Here is an 18,593-nt window from a genome sequence, read left to right as displayed (position 1 = left end):
CTGGCTTGATGGGTGGATAGATAGATGAACAAATAGATAAACAAATGGATGGGGAAATAGATGAATGATGGACAGATAAGAAATATTTGTAAACCAGGAAGACTAGATTGATATTCAGGCATTGGCAGGGTGTGGGGAAACTGAGAAATGTGGGCTGGGAATAGAGCCCCTAGGGATTTGGAAGAAGCAGTGGTCACTCGGGAAGCTGGGATGGGAGGGAAGCTGGACTCAGAAGAAAGGAGAAAGTGGCACTGTGCTGAGGACCCCGCCGCTGAGCCCAGCCCCAGGCCGGGTAGACCCTAGGCACTGGGGGCCCAGGGCCCAGGAAGAGCCAGGCCTGGCAGTCAGCTGGATCAGACCCTTCAGCCAGCCAGGCTGACCCCAGAAAGTGGAGGCCCCAAGAGGCCACCCCTACCAGCTTTTACCCCAAGGAAGTGACTGTTGGCCACGTGGGGGTCTCAAGAGAAGCAGGCATGTGTGGGGCTGGGGTTGGAGAGCCTCATCAGGGCCCGGGAGCAGCAAAAGCCCCCAGGTGGTAGAGCTAGCCTTCCTCACTCCCATTCTTCCTCCTTACCCTCACCCCCAAGGCCGCCCCTCACAGTCCCAGCTTCCTCTGGGCAGGGGGCCTGGCCCCCATGGCCTCCCAGGCCAGCGCCTGGAGCACCACCTGCCCCAGCAGGCCAGAGACTTCCTGTAGCGCAAGAGATTTATGCAAACGGGCTGAGGCAGTGATGTCACCCCAAGGGGACTATCTCCCAGTGGCAGGCCCTTCGATAAAATCAGGAACTTGCGCTGGCCCTGCAATGTCAAGGGAGGGGGCTCACCCAGGGCTCCTGTAGCTCAGGGGCAGGCCTGAGCCCTGCGCCCGCCCTGAGACCATCCAGCCCCAGACGGGGCGCCCCATCCCAAGGGGCTCCGCACTGGCCCCCACCAAGGCAGGGGACCTGACCGGCTCGGAGCTCGGCTGGATGTTACAGGCGTGCAAAATGGAAGGGTTTCCCCTCATCCCCCCTGTGAGTACTGGGACTCCTCCACTAGCCCAACCCGCGCCCTTCGGGCACCCGCTAGCCTGCCCACCAGCCCGCCAGCCCACCGGCTGCCCTCCTGGCTCGCTATCAGTGGGAAGTTGGTGTTTCCTCCCTGGAGCTCCTGGCCTGAGACCCAGAGAGGGAGCCATTGGCTTCCTCGGAGCATGCCCCGGCGGGTGGAGGGCTGGGCCCGTGGTGGGGCTGTGATCGGTGGGGCCTGAACGGTTATTTATAGATGGGGCTTGGGTGGCAGACCGAGCTCCAGGGCAGGGTGCTGGGCGAGGAGGGTGAGGGCGGCAGCAGAGAGGTGGCGGGGAGGAGATGCGGAGACTGGCTGGGGGGAAGCCGGTCCCCAGGACGGTCAAGGCTTGAGGGCAGGAGGCAACAGGCCAGAGTCGTGGCCCCTGGCCTGGGTGCTCTTGGAGACTGAGGTTTCTTTAAGGCTGGGTCCCCAGAGCCCAGGCTGGGGCCTGCCACAGAGGACATGGTTGTTGACCGGAGGGTCTGGGCCTGGAGGCTGCAGGTCCAAGAGCCCGGGGCAGGGGCAGGGCCGGAGTAGGGAGTGGAGCTGAGACGAGGACAGTAGTTAGGGTTGTGGCTAGGAGGGACCAGGCTTGGGACATCCTGGGGCTGAGATTGGGGCTGGGGTAGGACCTGGCTGAGTGTGGGACTGGAGTTAGGGTGACGGCTGAGGCTGAGACAGGGACTGAGGCCGGAGGTGAAGAAGCAGGGGTCTCAGGACTCCAGGGACGGAAGGGCAGCAGGCCAGGCAGACACCCCTCTCCTGCTCTCGGTGACAGTGGCAGCGTTAGGCAAGTGTCAGATCTGGACCCCTGTGAAAGGACTTCTCTCCTTCTCGCCACCCCATCCCCACTCGGCAGGGGTGGCGAGCTCTGAGGGGAGCCGGGAAGGGCTTGGCAGGGCCTGCCCACCTGACTCAGCTTTCCCGGCCTAGAGGCAGCTAGCTCCCTTCCCCCAGTGGCCTTGGAGGCCTAGGATGGCACCCCAGGCCTGACATCCCGCTGCTGGGCTCATTGCCTGGAAACCCAGGGCTGGGCTCCTGGCCTCCTCACTCGGCCAGACACAGACAGGACTAGCCAGCCTGCCCCTACCTGGCCCTGGGCCACCCTTCCCCAACCTGGGACCAAGAAGGTGAGGGGCAGGCAAGCGGCAATGGAGGTGGTCCCAGGAAGTGCCCCGGGGGCTTGGCTACACTGTCTCTGATCCTTGACCTCTCAATCCCTGAACTCTAGAGAACAAGGCAGGAGGCACGTCTTCTCCGGCCCCCACACCAAACCCCTCAGCCCCTCTCCCCAGCCCAGGGGCTCCTCTGAGTGACTCCTGGACGGTGGTCTCCAAGGCAGCCCTGGCCCCCAACCCCAGCCCTGAGAGCCGGGGTGACTGTTGTGCAATCCTTGGGTACACACGCGGGGGTGGGGAGAGGCCCGATGACTGTTGGGAAGGCTCGGGTGTGCATGTCCTTGTGCCTGTGCCATTGGGTGGGGAAGGAGGAGGAGCGGAGAAGGAGGAGGAGGAGTGGGGGGAGGGGAGGGCAGGAGGGGGAGGGGTGTGAGGAAGGGGAGGAGGGCAGGAAGGAGGCGAAGGGAGAACCCCAGGGAGGGTGCCTGGAGGAGGCTGGAGGCTGGAGTGTGAGAGGGTTGCGGCTCCCGCCGTCCCATGGCCCCCAAAGCCTGCCTGGATGGACACTGTCAAATCCATCATTGCGAAGGGCCACTGGTCATTGTGGTGGCCCTGAGCCTGCCTGGGGCCTGGGCACAGGCTGTGAGGAGAGTGGGGGCTGGGGTCAGGGCTGTGGGACACTGTGGCAGGAGGACAAGCATGTGTGCTGAGGATGAGTGTGCGAGCGGAGCGTGAGTGACTGTGGAAGGGTATGGGTCTGAATGTGAGTGTTAATGGCTTGAAGGCGAGTGTTGAATCCTAGTGACTGTGTGTGCCTAGAGGGTGCGTGTGAATGTGAGTGATCCTCAGAGTAAGTGTGAGTGGACGTGTGGGTGTGAGTTCACACATGGGAGTGTGGGCACGAGTGTGTCATAGGGAGTACGGGTACGTTTAGGGGCTGTAGGCCTATCAGTGTGGGCGTGGGAGGGTGAGTAGGTGGGGTTGGGACCCAGTGTGAGTGTGATTGTGAGGTGGCTGTGGGGAAGGGAAGGGAGGGAGGCCGTGCTCTCCCTCAGCCCTGGTCCTCTTTTGACCTCTGACCTTTAGGGTCCCTGTCACCCCTTTTCTGCAGGAGCCAAGGACCCTGCTCTCCTGGGTCCCCTGCTCCCATCCTGTGGTCTCCCTCCACCCACTCGAGAGACGGCTGCAGGCCTGAGGCAGCCGCTCAGTCTGGGAGGGTGGTATGGACCCAGCATACCCGGGGCTGCGACGCTGGCTGGGGTGTCCCGGCCACACTCTGAGTGCTGACAGCCTCCTCTCTCAGCAGCCATCAGAAGACCTGGTTCCCTACGACACGGATCTGTACCAACGCCAAACGCATGAGTATTACCCGTATCTCAGCAGTGATGGAGAAAGCCACAGTGGTGAGCCAAGGGCCCCGCCCGCCCCCACTCCCAGCCTGGCCTGGGCCCCGGCCCCTCCTGGGTCTGCAGACACAAAAAGAAGACACACTCCCAGGGCTTCCTGGGAATTCTGCGAATCGGATGAGTTAGTTCTCAGGGAACAGGAATTCACTACCCCAAACTCCCACACTCCCATCCTGCATTTATGGAGCATCTTTGGTGTGCCAAAGTGCGGGATTCACTTCTTCCAAATTTATCTTCTTGTCCAGTCCTTGTGGCCTTTGTACAAAGCGGGTAACTGAGGCTTAGGAGCTGTGTGACTCGCACACGGTCGCACAGCTGGTCAGCGGAGGCGGGGTCTGTCCGCTCCGCTCCGAGTCCGGTGCTCACTCCCCTGCTCCCGTTCCCCTCATCTTTCTCTGTTCTTGTCTCCTCCTTTACCCTAACTCCTCGTTGATGCAGCCCCGCTCCCTGCTGTGTGTGGCTAGCAGAGTTTCTAACGACATTTGGGGCCAGATAGTTCCATGTTAGGGGGGTCTCTTCTGTACAATGTGGGATATTTGGCAGCATCCCTGGCTTCTCACCCCAACATCCCATTACAGGCCAGTAGCGCCACCAATCATGACAACCAAAAATGTTTCTGCGCATTGCCGAATGTCCCCTGGAGGGCAGAACCACCCTATTTAAGGACTGCTAGGCTAAGGGAGAGGCTCTGAGGACCCCCCAGTCAGCAGAGGCTGACGTCCCCAGTTTGCTGCGGGTGGGGGTGAGGATGGGGCCTGGGCCGGGGCATCTTTCTGTCTGGGTCTAACTGCTCCCTCTAAGGCCCAAGCCTTGATCCTGGAGCAGATGCAGGGGAGGGGAGAGAGGCAGGCGGTACCTGGAACCTGGGCAAGAGGCTGTGACAGGTCACCCGACGTGGATCTTGGCATATTGATGTGGACACCCCTCGACCCAAGGCGAGGTGGCCTAGTTAACGGGCCCTCATTGAGGGTTTGTCCATGTGGTCTGAGACCTGGGCAGGCCAGACACTGGGGTGTCTGGAGCCCCAGAGGGAGAAGCACACCAGGTGCCACCGCTGAGGAAGGTTTCACACCTGAAGGCCACAGCTGGGGGGCCAGTCATGCCTGTAGCTCCATTCTGCAGGCACATCCATGGCCGTCTCAACCTGAGAGCCGTGCCCAGGGATGCCACACGCCATGAGTCCTTACTTAGGGCGCTCACGTCTGGTGCCAAACCTCGCGAACAGCTTCACCCAGAACTCACTATTGTAAAGACTGCCTGGAAGCCATGTTTTGGGAGCAGGTGGTGGCTGCGCCTCAAGCCCCCATCTGGGAACACAGAGGCTTCTCTCAGAACCCCAGGGCTAGAAAGGTTTTTGAATATCCTCTTTTTCGTCATTTTAAGCTTATTTGTAAGTCTACAAGAAAGGCATCGTCTCTGTGGAAAATCCAGACAATTTCGAGAGACCGTCTCCCTCATCCTCTCTACCCCCAGCTTCTGGCCAGGATGAAGGGCGGGTCCCCAGAGACCCACCTGCGCACCCTTCCACCTATCTGTCCAGGACCCGAGAAGGTCCCTCTGGGCTTAAGGACTGGCGCCCCCTGGTGGTTCAAGGCAGCAGGACGGCTCAGCTCCCAGCGAGGCGGGCGCAGCGTGCGGCCCCTCCTCCCCGAGGGATTCTTTCTCCTCCGGGCTGAGCCCCCTCTCGGTTTCACTGGGTTTGGGGGCATTGCTTTTGGGTCTCTTGGAGCCTCAGTTTTCCCTTTTGTATTGTGAGGGTGCTGTCCACGCATCTAGAAACCAGCTAGGCCTGGGGCTGGCCGATGGAGTGAGCAATCACTTTAGAAAAACTCTGTTTTGCTGGCTCAGTGCCCAGGCAGGTCCCTTATGTCTGGGGTGGGGCTCTAGGAGTGACTCCCGATCGGATGCCTGAGCACCCCGTTTTGGAGACAAAGCCCCAATTCCTTCAGAGACTCCTTCGGGTCCCCATGTGTCCCAGCCCCTCCCCACCGTCACTGCAGATCTGGGCGTCCGTGCTGTCCCTTACTAATGCCTGTTGGAAGGCATTGCCTGAAGCGTCAGTGTGGAGACACCCCCACGTTTTCCCATCAGTTCCTGCGTGTCCTCTGGATCTACGTTTTTAGGTGGCGAAGCTTAGTGAAAAGGCCATGGGGCCTGACCTGGTCTAGTCCTGGCTCCATCACTCACCGCTGTGCAACTTGGAGCAAGTGACTTAACCTCTCTGAGCCCTTGTTTACTCATCTATAAAACTGAGGGCATGATCATACTTACCTCAAAGAGTTGTGATTGGAGCCGGCCGGTGGCGCAGAGGTTAAGTGTACACGTTCCGCTTTGAAGGCCCGGGTTCACCAGTTGGGATCCCGGGTGTGGACATGGTGCCGCTTGGCAAGTCATGCTGTGGCAGGCGTCCCACATAGAAAGTGGAGGAAGATGGGCACGGATGTTAGCTCAGGGTCAGGCTTCCTTAGCAAAAAGAGGAGAATTGGCGGCAGATGTTAGCTCAGGGCTAATGTTCCTCAAAAAAAAAAGAAAAAAAAAGAGTTGTGATGATTAAGTGAGGCAATGCATGTAATGAATAAGGTATGCACTGAGTACAAGGCCCAGTAAGCTTCTAGGACGCTGTGCATTAGCCTTACTGCAGCCCCTCAGGCAGGGCAGATGAAGCAGCTGGGTGAGTGGGAGAAGCACAGAGGGCTCTGTGACAGAGCAACTGGGTCATTTTCCACTGACTTAGCTGGCAGCCACCCAGGCACCCACCACCTACCCTCCCGTCCACCCACTTACTCTCCCATCCATCCTCTCACCCTCCCATCCACTCACCCTCCCAACCACCCAGCCACCCATCCGTCTACTCACCTTCCCATCCATCCACCCTCCCATCTATTCACTGACTCTCCCATCCATCCATCCTCCCATCCACCCACTCACCCTCCCATTCACCCACCCTCCCAAACACCCACCCTCCCATCCATCTTCTCACCCTCCCATCCACCCAGCCATCCACCTATCCTTCCAACACTTATTGTCCAATCCACTTATCCGCTCATCCCCTCATTTGTGAATCCACCAAATAGCCTCTGATTATATACCATGTACCAGACCCTGCTCTAGACCCTGGAGGGTCCATGATGTGCAAGCCAGACAGGGCCACTGCTCTCATAGAGCTTACATTCCGGTGAGGGAGAGAGACGGCAAACACTCACGAAGGCAGACGTATACTAACGAGTCCTACCGCCGAGTGTCTGTGTGGGGGCTGCTTGAACGTGAGTGATCAGGAAGGCCTCTGAGGAGGCGGCAGCTGAGCTGAAATCTGAGTGAAGGGATGAGCCAGGTCCAAACGCAGGCAGCGGCAGGTGTTCTAGGCAGAGAGAGCAGCCAGTGCGAAAGCAGGCGTGGCCTCAGCAGAGGACCAGAGCTGCCAGCAAGCACGGGTGCAGCAGAAGGCGAAGCCACAGAGGTCTGCAGGGGGCAGGTCACAGGGCACCTGAAGGCCAAGACAGGAGTGTGGATTTTGCCCTACAAACAGTGGGAAGTCATTGGAGGGTCTGCGCAGGGAAATGACAGGATCGGAATAACCGTGTGTGTGTGTGTGTGTGTGTCTGTTTGGTGAAAATCCAAAGAAAATTGAAATCTTTACGTTTTAATTATTAAAATGACAAATACTGATTGCAGAAAATTTAAAAGTACATCAGCATGTCAGGTAAAGTATTTCCTGGTTCCCAATCTTACTCCCCACCGAGAGCATCTTAGTCTATCCTTGCAGACGTTTTATTCTACGTATATAATCCTGAGTGTTTGTTAATATATACATACACACGTGCATTGTCCCTTCACCCCGAAGTGGAGCTGCAGTGTCGTGCTGGTCTTCAATTTGCTGCTTTTGACTTAAACTTATCAGACATTTCTTCAGAGCATGATTGCATATCAGAGATATGATAAAGCTATTTTCCAGTCTTTCTATCACAATGCCATCTAAATATACACAGGAAGACGAAATAGAGACTTAGAACATTTTTCGTTTATTCATTCACAAACAGTTTTTTTCTTTTCTGGGGGGAAGATTAGCCCTGAGCTAACTGCTGCCAATCCTCCTCTTTTTGCTGAGGAAGACTGGCCCTGAGCTCACATCTGTGCCCATCTTCCTCCACTTTATATGTAGTACGCCTACCATGGCATGGCTTGCCAAGTAATGCCATGTCTGCACCCAGGATCCCAACCGTGCGAACTTAACCACTGTGCCACCAGGCCAGGCCTCACAAACACTTATTGAGCACCTTCTTTATGCTAGGCAGACATGAATCTTGCTTGATTTTTCAGTTTGAGATATAATCTCTTCACTTGTACGACGAAAGAGGAGACTGACTCTCCAGTCATTCGCAACACACACACACACACACTCATACTTCTTATACATACTAAAATAATTATATAGTAACTTTTTCCTGGTTTTATTGATATAAATGGCATACAACACTGTGTAAGTTCAAGGTGTACATCATAATGACCTGAGACATATGTAGATATGGTGAAAGGAGTTTCGTTAACATCCATCACTTCATATTGTTACACAACATTTTTTTTCCTCGTGATGAGAACTTTTAGGATTACTCTCTTAGCAACTTTGAAATATACCACACAGCATTATTAACTATGGTCACCGTGTTGTACATTACATTCTCAGGACTTTTATCTTGTAACTGGAAGTTCGTGCCTTTCCACCTTCACCCAGTTCCCCCTGTCCCCACCCTCTGCCTCTGGTCACCACAAATCTGATCTCTTTGTCTATGAGTTTGGGTGTTTTTATGATTCCATATATAAGTGAAATCATACAGTATCTGTCATTCTCTGTATAATAACTTTTGTTAAATCCGTATCTGAATTTTCCATTATTATGACAGTGAGACTATTACTCACTGGTGAGCCCCACGGGGTCCCCCCTTATCCCTGTGTGTCTAAGGGGCCGTGTAGCAAGGAGATAGAGCCCTCACTCCAAAAGCAGGCCACCGGGATTCATTTCCCATCTCCCCATTACTAGCTGGGTTGACTGTGGGCAAGATATTTCACCTCTCTGTGCCTCAGCCTCTTCGTAACGATTCCTACCTCACAGGATTGCTGTAAGGATGGAGTCAGTGACTGTGTATAATGGTTAGGACCAGGCCTGGCGCATAGTGAAGGTTATGTAAGGATTCATTATTTTTATCACTGTAGTCTCCTAAGAAAGGGTGTGTGGGAGGTAAGCTTTTATTGTTTCTTCATTTGCCACGTGTCTTTTTTTTTCTCCCCAAAGCCCCAGTGTACGGTGGTGTATCCTAGTTGAAGATCCTTCTAGTTCTTCTATGTGAGCCACCGCCACAGCATGGCTGCTGACAGACGGGTGGTGTGGTTCTGAGACCAGGAAACCAACCTGGGCCTCCAAAGCAGAGTGCACTGAACTTTAACCTCTAGGCCATCAGGGCTGGCTCATTTACCTCGTGTCTTGATGCTCTGCGCTCACTTGATTAATAGTTGTTTGGCTGTGTATAGAAATCCAAGTTGAAAATCGTTTTTTCCCCTAGAAATTTGAAAGCATTTTGCGGCTGTCTCCTGGTCACTGGAGTTTTCTCATGAAATCTGATGTCATTCTCTGTCCTCTTTTTTGAGTGCAAGCTGTTTTTGTTTTTGTTTGTTTGTTTTTTTCTGTTTACTGTGTTCGATCTCTCTGGAAGTTTTTAGTATCTTCCCCCAATACTAGTGGTTCCACTGAATAAGCTTTTTAAAAGATTGCTCTGGCTGCTGTGAGGAGAATAGACGGGGAGAAGGCAAGACTAGGAGCAAGGAGGAAGCACAGGTAGGAAACTGTCGAATGGTCCAGGCAGGAGATGACGGTGGCTTGGACAAGCGTGGCGGCCATAGAGACAGAAAGGAGGGGATAAATTCGGGATAGATTCTGAAGGTAGGGCTCATCGAATTTGCTATTTATTATTATTGCTTTTGATTGTGGTAAAATGCACATAATATAAAATGTGCCATCTTAACCCTTTTTAAGCGTGTGGTTCAGAGGCATTAAGTACCTTTGCGTTATTGTGCAACCATCACACCATCCTTCTCCAGAGCTCTTTTCATCTTACAAGACTGAAACTCTGTACGCATTAAACACTAACGCCCATTCCCACCCCCCACCCTCGGCCCCTGGCACCCACCATTCTGCCTTCTGTTTCTATGAATTTGACTACACTAGGTACCTCATGTGAAGTGGAATCCTACAGTATTTTTCTTTTTTTGACTGGCTAGTTTCACTTAGCATGATGTCGTCAAGGTTCATCCATCTTGCAGCATATGTCAGAATTTCCTTCCTTTTTAAGACTGAATAATATCACCTTGTATGTATATACCATATTTTGTTTATCCATTCATCTGTTGATGGACATGTGGCTTGCTTCTACCTTTTGGCCGTTGTGAATGATGCTGCTGTGAATGTGGGTATGCAAGTATCTCTTTGAGTTCCTGCTTTCAGTTCTTTTGGATATATACCCAGAAGTGGAATTGCTGGGTCATGTGGTAGTTCTATTTTTAATTTTTTGAGGAACCACTATACTGTTTTCCATAGTGGCTGCACCATTTTGCATTCCCACCAACAACGCACAAGGCTTCCAATTTTTCCACATCCTCACCAACACTTGTTATTTCGTTTTTTGATAATCGTCACCCTAACGGGTGTGATAGCATTTGCTGTGGTGACGGGATTTGTGAAGGAAATAGAGTTCTAGTGTGTGACTCCTCTCCATCCGTTCATTTTCCCACATGCTTTTCATCCTTTCGTACCACGGACCCTCCACTACTCTATTCATGCAGCCATCTAATCATCCCCTCATTCAACTTTCCAGCTGTCCTTCCTTCCCTCCACCTACCAAACCCTCCATCCATCTCCCACTGACCCATCCATCTAATAAGCGCATACTAAGCATCTTTTATATGCCAGGCACATTCCTAGGTGAATAAGACACAAGTCCTGCCAGATTTATCTTTGTAACAAGGGAAATAACTAAAACCTTAACAATTAGGATACAAAGTAGAGTAACAAGTACCATAAGGCCAGGAGCTCTCTATTCTCTGGGCCTCGGTCTCCATATATGAGCAATTTTCAGGAGAGCTGGGCTGCAGGAACTCTCATCCAATGGTCTGCGATTTCCTGAGAAGGTTTTTTTCTCAACCTTTGCTTTCTTAATTCCTCATCTGCCTTCTCTGTCTTGATCTTACTTCTGCTCCCCTGGGGAGAGCCCTGGCTTCAGGCTGGGGTTTCTGCTCTGAGGAGATAAGGTCAACTGAATGACACCTAAGGCTTGAATTTTTTGTGTGTGGGGTTGTTTTGAATATCATTTTATTTTTGTCCTGGTGACATACAGGTATTAGTGACATCAAAAAACTGAGTAAGAATAGGGATGTGTGGGTAGGACTTTGGTCTCGATTGGGAGCTGGTTTAGAGGGAGGAAATGAGAGATCAAGATGAATGAGTCATTGCTGGCTGGCTGGATGATGGATGGATGGATGAAGGATCAATGACAGATGGATGGATGATGGTTCAGTGATGGATGGATGGATGGAATGACTGATGATGAATAGGTGGACGATAGATGATTGATGGTTGTATGGATGGGTAGATGAATATGGAAGAATGGGTGGATGGATAAATATGCATGGATGGATGAAGAATGGATAATGGTTGGCTGAAGGATGGGTGATGAATGATGGATGAGGGGTGGATGATGGTAGACAGACAAATGGACATGAGCAGTCAGCAAAGTCTTGTTCAATAACGGTCTTGTTCCTCAGAGGTGGTACGGTATAGTGGTAAGAGTTCAGTGCCTGGAGTCAGACACAGGTGGGTTTGGATCCTGACTCTACCAATGACTGCCCTTGGAAAAGAGACTTAATCTCTTTGAGTCATAGTTTCCTCATGGGCAAAAGGAAGATCATACTATAGTGGCCACCTTGTCAGAGCTAAGGTGAGGATTAGATGGGACAATGTGGGTTAAGTACTTAGCACTGTGCCTGGTACATAAAAAACACATTAAAAGTTAATTTTTATTGATTATTTAATCAAATAACGATTGAGGCCTACTATGTTTTGGGTGCCTAACAGGCTATAGAAAGGAGGGTCCAGCACTATCTCCAGAAATGCAAATGACATCATATTCTTTCGAGGAGCAGAGAGTCAGGCTAAGGGGCATAGATTGCAGGATGGCGTGGATGGCCCATTGAAGGGACCAAAAGAGATAATGCCTTCATGAACAGTCATCCAGAATGAGGTCGAAGAGCCCAGGAACACTGCCCTTTGCTCTGTGAAAGACTCCTTGTATCGTGTTCCTTCAGAGGGCCCCATACTCAGACCGTTTCTGCCTGCCAAACACACAACATTTATTACATAATTGCCCGAGCACCCAAATCAAGGGTGAAGGCGAGGTTTCCATTGGGCCTTTTGAAACCTTAATTGTAGCTCAAGACTCTCTGGGGCAGCTCTCAGGGGACCCTGGGGCAGAGTTCCAGAGCTTGAGTGAGCAAAGGAACCTCCTTGGGGTCCTGTTCAATTCCGGATTCTCAGCTTCCCTCTCAGCACTTCTGACTCAGTGGGTCTCTGGTGGGCCCTGAACCTGCAGGCTTTCCCAGCCCCCCAAGCAACTCTGACGAAGGGGTACAGAGATCCATTTTAGGAAATGCTGGCCTCAGGCTGGGACCACCAGTTCATGGGTCTCCTGTGAAGCTAGAACAGAGGAGCAGGAGAGAAAGAGAACTGTCAGGGGCCCCTCACCCCACCCTGGAGAGCTCTATGACCTCAGGATCCCCCAACCCCAGAAATGGAGTAGGAATGAGGCTGGGGAGTGGTGGGCAGGGCCTATGAGGTGTTCCACAGAGCTCTGGGCGCATCCGCCTGGGCAGGGGAAGGCAAAAGGGGGAAGGACCAGGAGTGGTCCCGGAGGGTGAATCTGCAGCTTAAGAGGAACCCAGATCCACCTGCCAAATCCGGGAGCCGCAAAGAGCCCCGTCATTAAAGGGCATAACCAACTCTCCCACAGCAAGTAGAGAATTTCTGGATCTTGTGAACTCACTGCAGGTTGAAAGTACAAATTAAGCGTTGGGTTTGGTTTTGTTTTCCCTTCGGGTTTAGATAACTTTGTGGAGGAGCGTCAGAGAGAGTTGAGAGGCTAGAATTCCTTCATTTATTTATTCATTCATTCAGGACGTGTTTGTTGAGTGACTACTATGTTTAGGTACTTGGAATACAAAGTGAACAAAACCAGTCATTTCCCTCATGGTGCCATGCTGTGGCCCCAACTCCAGCCTCTGGGAGGAAGTGACAGCCAGGGCCCCTAAAACTTTTTCTCTGGGCCACTGACAGAGGCGGCAGGGGAAAGGGGAAGGAGAGGAAATGAACCTATGTTAAAGCATTTGCATTTGCTCAAGTGCTAATCTAGGCTCTTTAGAATAAAATATAATGATGATGACGACGATAGCTAATGTTTATTGAGTCTTACTTTGTGCCAGCTTCTCCTCTAAACACTCTGCGGGCATTAGCTCATTGAATCCTCCCAACAAAGCTATGAGATGGGTGTAATCATTAGCCCCATCCTACAGATGAGGAAACTGAGGCTTCGAGAAGTGGAAGGACGTGGTCAGTGTTACCCGGTGGTAAATGGCAGAGGCAGGATTTGAACCCAGCTCTGCCTGACTCCCAAATCATGTACTTTCCCTTCTCTATGCCATGCAGCCTCTTAGAGGCGAGAGTCTGGATTGTGGGTTCCAGTGATTTCACATGTGGATGGGACCTCAGTAACTACTTAATTGGGTCAGTGACTTTTTAAAAAAAATGATTGTATTGGGATCATATTGGCTTACGACATTGTGTAAATTGTGGACATCACTATATTCCAGTCTCTGTATGGACTGCACCGTGTTCATCACCAACAGTCCAGTTTCCATTTGGCACCACACAGATGTGTCCCTTCACCCCTTTCACCCCGCCCCCACCCCTTCCCCGTTGGTAACGAGTAATCTGTCCTCTTTATCCACGTGTTTGTTTCTCTTCCACGTGTGAGTGAAATCATATGGTATTAGTCTTTCTCTGTCTGACTTGTTTCGCTCAGCATAATACCCTGGGTCTCTGACTTTTAGAGGGGAGTATCAGAGGCTCCGGGAGATAAAATACCTTGTCCAGGGTCACATGGCAAAGCCAGAAAAGAGCAGGATTAAAAAGAGAGTCTTCTGATAACCAGCCCAGAGCCAAAACAACACATGTCACTTCTTAGGTATGTGTGAGTGAGTGGGTGTGTGCTTGTGTGAGACAGAAAAAGAAAGAGGGAGACAGAGAAACACACACACACACACGCACACCCGCAGAGCTGGTGGTGGACCCCTTACAGGCTGGTACAGTTGTCCCAGAGACACTGTGCTGGCCGGGCATCTTGCACACTCCCTCTTTGGGTCACATGAGAAAATCCCTCTTGTCATTTTGTCACCACGTCTTCTTTTGGATCCCAAATTGTACCCAAGAAGTCCTCAGAAATGTGGCAGTTTTTGTTCCTAGAAAAGATGCCCAAAAAAACCATGTCCCAAGACAGGGCTCTCCAGCACATGTGGCTGTTCCCTAAACTCGAATCCACCCCACCACAGACTCTGAAAGCCCCCATGAGGGGCTTTCTGGGAAGGCCCTGGGTCCGGCCACCACACTGGAACGCAGGGGCAGCTGCCCGAGGGCCTGGCCTGGAGGGGCCGCACAAGGTCTGCTGTGTGAGGAATGTCAGCCCTGTGACTTTGCAGTCACACCTTGGCCATGTGACAAGGCCATGTCTGTGTGACTGTCAGCTCAGGAACCACAGGGAGGTTTCAAGGGGAGGGGAAACGAGTCGACATTCCCCGGGGGCCTGCTCCGGGGCTAGGAGCTTTTCCAAATGTGAACTCATTTGTCACCACCGCCAACTAAGATCCCCATTTTACAGGTGAGTCAACTGAGGCCAGGGAGGTCCATGCATGTGCCTGAGGTCACACAGAGAGTAGATGGCAGAGCTGGGATTCAGATTCTGGCTCAGAAGTTGACATCTTTGTGACCCCGGGGGAGGCAGGATTGATGGCTGTGGGGAAGGCAGCCTTTGCTTCAGACCTGGGTGCTGAATCTGCCACCGACGAGGCCTTTGACCATGGCCTTGTCTGTAGCCTCTCCAACCTCCGTGTCACCATCTACAAAATGGGGTCATAAAATAACAAGGTGGCTGGGGAGATGACTAACGGCAACCCGTAGCCCCAGCCCGGCCCCTGTGCTGGGAATAGCCCCCTAGGGCCTGGCATGATGGTTTTGAAAATGATGATAACATTTCCCTGCCCTGCCTGGCTGTCCTCCGCAGACCATTACTGGGACTTCCACCCGCCCCACGTGCACAGCGAATTCGAGACCTTCGCCGAGAACCACTTCACCGAGCTGCAGAGCGTGCAGCCCCCCCAGCTGCAGCAGCTCTACCGCCACATGGAGCTGGAACAGATGCACGTGCTCGACACCTCCGGGCAGCCCAGCCACGCCGGCCTTGGCACCCAGGTGCGTGTGGCCGCCCGCCTGTCCTGCAGGAGCCGCGGCCTGCGGTGGGGCCCGCGCTTCACAGGAAGCTGATGCAGGCTCTTACTCAACCCGGCTTCCTGCCCCACAGCGCCAACGGCGGCCGGAGCCCCAACGGCTGCCTCCTGACCCTCCGACTGACCTTGTGACCCCACAGCCCTTATCTCCTCTCACCCCATGATGGACAGAGCCCAGACAATTCCCACCCCCCACTGAGCCGCCCGACCCCAAAGGGGCTTGTCATGGGCCCTCCTGACCCTCACCGGCTGCAGCCCCCATTCACTGGCCCCTCGTGGATCTGCATCCAAGTCACTGAGCACTGACCTCTACTGGCCCCGACTCTCCCCATTGACCTCTTTACTGACCCTCCTCAGCCCCACGAACCCTAATCTCATCCAGTGACTTCTGTTGACCTCTCCCACCCCTCACTGACCTCCACTGCTCATCCTCTCACTGTACCCACTTATTAAAGCCTCTTCATTCCCGACTCCTTGGCCCCCTTCACTCCCACTTCTGACCCCAGGGCCATTGCACGTCCCCACGGCACCTTTGAGAAAAAGGGACCTCTTCCCCTGAACCCTGGGGCCCAGCCTAGCAGGACTTCAGCAGCCGCTCATCCCCGTAGCCTGCAGCCTGTGTGTGGTGACCCTGCCTGACCCCTGTAACCCGACTGACCTCCAGTTTCCCCAGCCTTCTCCCAGATCTTTCTACCCCTGGCTGACCTCCTCGCCCTCAGCACGTCCTCTTCTCTCCCTCAGCTGACCCCTACCCAGCAGCCCCGAGCTTTGACATCCCTCGCTGACCTCGACCCTCTTTCCCTGCCTTCCCAGGTCCCCTGCCTATCCCGGGTGTACCTCCCGTACCCCTCCCTGTCCCCAGCCCAGCCCAGCTCGGATGAGGAGGAGGCTGAGCGGCAGAGCCCCCCACTGGAGGTGTCTGATGGGGAGACCGATGGCCTGGAGCCGGGGCCTGGCCTCCTGCATGGCGAAACAGGTAGGGGGGCCCAGACCTGGCCCTGGTCATATTTGCACCCCGGGGCCACCCCAGCCGAGGCCAACTGACATAGCAGTCAGGCCACAGAGCTGAGTGTGTGCCTGCATTTGTGGGTGTGTGAACGTTGGCTAAAGTGTCTGTCACACTGGTGACCATCTACACCTGCATGTGCGTCTATGAGCACGTGTGTTATGAGTGCACACAGGCCTCTCTGTGACTGAGCGTGGGAGGCTGTGTGTGCCTCTGCCCCTCTCTGTGCTGGGTGTGAGTGGGTGTGGGTGCGTGCGCCAGGCATGCCAGCCCTTCCCCGTGACTCCCTTCCCCCAGGGGGGTCCCACATCCAAGGGAGGCGGGCGTGGGTCCCGGTGTCGGGGCGCTGACCCCCTGGCGCCCACAGGCAGCAAGAAGAAGATCCGCCTGTACCAGTTCCTGCTCGACCTGCTGCGCAGCGGCGACATGAAGGACAGCATCTGGTGGGTGGACAAGGACAAGGGCACCTTCCAGTTCTCGTCCAAGCACAAGGAGGCGCTGGCCCACCGCTGGGGCATCCAGAAGGGCAACCGCAAGAAGATGACCTACCAGAAGATGGCCCGCGCGCTGCGCAACTATGGCAAGACGGGCGAGGTCAAGAAGGTCAAGAAGAAGCTCACCTACCAGTTCAGCGGGGAGGTGCTGGGCCGCGGGGGCCTGGCGGAGCGGCGCCACCCGCCCCACTGAGCCCAGGCTGGCAGCGCCCACCGGGCCCACCAGGCCTCCCCGCTGGCCATAGCATTAACCCCTCGCCCGGCCCGGACACAAGGAGGAAGCTCCTAGGGGCCAGGGGCAGGACTGTGGCGGGCCAGGCCTCCCCTCACCCACCCACTCCCTCCTTCTGCCCCCTCCCACATGCCCGCCTCGCCTCCCACCAGGACTCTAGCCCCAGAGTGGCTCCAGAAGGTCCCCCGGGCGTCTGACCCCAGCGAAGGGCCAGCCTTGCTTGGTTCAGCTGGGGGTGCTTGCTTGGGAGTTCGAAGTCACCCTAATCACGTAAATGGAACTCTCCTTTTCGAGCATCTCTCCCTTCCCACACCTTCCTCCGTTAGCTTCCCCAAAGAATTGTGTTATTAAACTTATTCTCAATGAGTCCTCCTGCAGCTCCGAGAGTCTGTCTTAAAATTCTTTGTGCACCTCGTCTCGGCTCCTCGTGGGACCTCTCTTTTTCCCACTTGTCCATAGGGCGTTTACTGAGGACCCTCCCTCCCCAATGCTGGACGCTGGGGACATGAGGACAGATGGCACAGAGCGTGACCAGGACTTAGAGCTGGCGGAAAAAACGAGTCCTCAGTTATTAGGGGGATAAATCATTAAAAAGCCCTCCACGCCTAATAAATGGGTTTTTTTTAAAGCATCCATGAGGCTTGAACTCATAATCTTTGGATTATGACCTCAGTGCTAATGATAATAATAATGGCAACAGCAGTAGATTTTCTGGCCATTTATTTCATGTCAACCTCGAGAAAAGGTGTCTAGTGTCATCCCATTTTATAGACTGGGAAATTGAGGCTTGTGGAGGTCAAATAATTTGTCCAAGGCCACAGAGCTGGTGGAGGCAGGCGGGATCCAAGTAGACTGCCACGGCAGGGAGCAGCAAGCTTCCCGTGTCTGGGAGCGGGTGTGGCTCAGCGTGAGGAGGAGCAGGATGAAGCCCAGAGCTGCAGTGAGCCACAAGGCGTCCCCACAGAGTCCAAGCCAGCAGGAGCTAGACACAGGCGAGCCCCTCGCACGTAGCCCGGTGTCTCATGTTCTCTGGCTTCTAGAAAAGAGGATTTAGGAAGCCTGGAAGCATCTTGCTTCTGACGGTAGCAGAGGCAAGCAGAAGCGGCTCGGCCAGCCTGGGAGCGTGGAAACTTCCCAGAGCAGCCCCCTGACCTCCGAGAAGCCAGGTTCTGGGGCCATCAGCATCGGGGCAGGCATCTCGCACACCTCCTTGGTCTGGGGCCTCCGGCTCATGGAAGCCCAACTGTGGCACTCCCTACACAGGCCTTGGAGGCCTGAGAGGGTAAACGGTGCTCAGTCCTCTTTTAAAGAAGGCTCAGAAGCACACGATGCAGTTTAAAAATCGTTAAAACGGCAGAAAAGAATGGATTCTGGTGTTTAAAGGGATGGAAGTTTCAACCACGGGGACAATGCTTACCTATAGAATCCCCCCTCCTCACCATGGGGGACAAATGACTTTCCTGCTACTGGGTCCCGCTGGCAAGGGGTCAGTGTAGCAATGATGCCCTGATGTGACGAGGGCGGGGGGTGAAGGGCCGTGAGAGGGGGCAGGGGTCACAGAGGAACAGTGAGGGGGGTTGAAGAGATTCAGAATGTTCTGGCAGTAATTTTTTTGTGAATCCTGTGACTTTGGGCAGAGCCAGCTCTGTTTCTGGCTTCCACTTTGGGGGGTATTTAGAGATTTACCCTCAT

General features: G+C 54.0%; 1 protein-coding gene across 3 annotated transcripts; it reads left to right on the top strand.

Moving 5' to 3' along the window:
• The first annotated feature begins 709 nt into the window (after positions 1-709).
• On the top strand, positions 710-17,278 carry SPI1 (Spi-1 proto-oncogene). 3 transcript variants are annotated; one of them, XM_001491380.6, is made up of 5 exons: positions 710-1,013; positions 3,475-3,571; positions 14,947-15,134; positions 15,983-16,145; positions 16,543-17,278. In XM_001491380.6, the coding sequence occupies exons 1-5, from the start codon at positions 969-971 to the stop codon at positions 16,860-16,862; spliced, it is 813 nt and encodes a 270-aa protein (XP_001491430.1). In that variant the 5' UTR covers positions 710-968; the 3' UTR covers positions 16,863-17,278. The 3 variants fall into 3 exon arrangements, with proteins under 3 accessions (XP_001491430.1, XP_005598154.1, XP_070084761.1); XM_005598097.4 differs by having other exon boundaries at positions 3,472-3,571; XM_070228660.1 differs by lacking the exon at positions 710-1,013 and adding an exon at positions 1,521-2,810.
• The last annotated feature ends 1,315 nt before the right edge of the window (positions 17,279-18,593 follow it).

Source organism: Equus caballus, chromosome 12 (assembly GCF_041296265.1).
Source record: "Equus caballus isolate H_3958 breed thoroughbred chromosome 12, TB-T2T, whole genome shotgun sequence".
Lineage (NCBI taxonomy): Eukaryota > Metazoa > Chordata > Mammalia > Perissodactyla > Equidae > Equus > Equus caballus.
Note: the sequence above shows the minus strand (reverse complement) of the source record. Positions and strands in the feature narration are given on the sequence as shown.

What these genes read in the sequence shown, in the direction of transcription:
- SPI1 (XM_070228660.1), top strand. Translation starts at nt 2,706, where the DNA reads ATGGCCCCCAAAGCCTGCCTGGATGGACACTGTCAAATCCATCATTGC. An exon ending in CTGGGGCCTGGGCACAGGCT is followed by an intron (nt 2,811 to 3,474) that starts GTGAGGAGAGTG and finishes CTCTCTCAGCAG; the next exon opens with CCATCAGAAGACCTGGTTCC. An exon ending in TGATGGAGAAAGCCACAGTG is followed by an intron (nt 3,572 to 14,946) that starts GTGAGCCAAGGG and finishes TGTCCTCCGCAG; the next exon opens with ACCATTACTGGGACTTCCAC.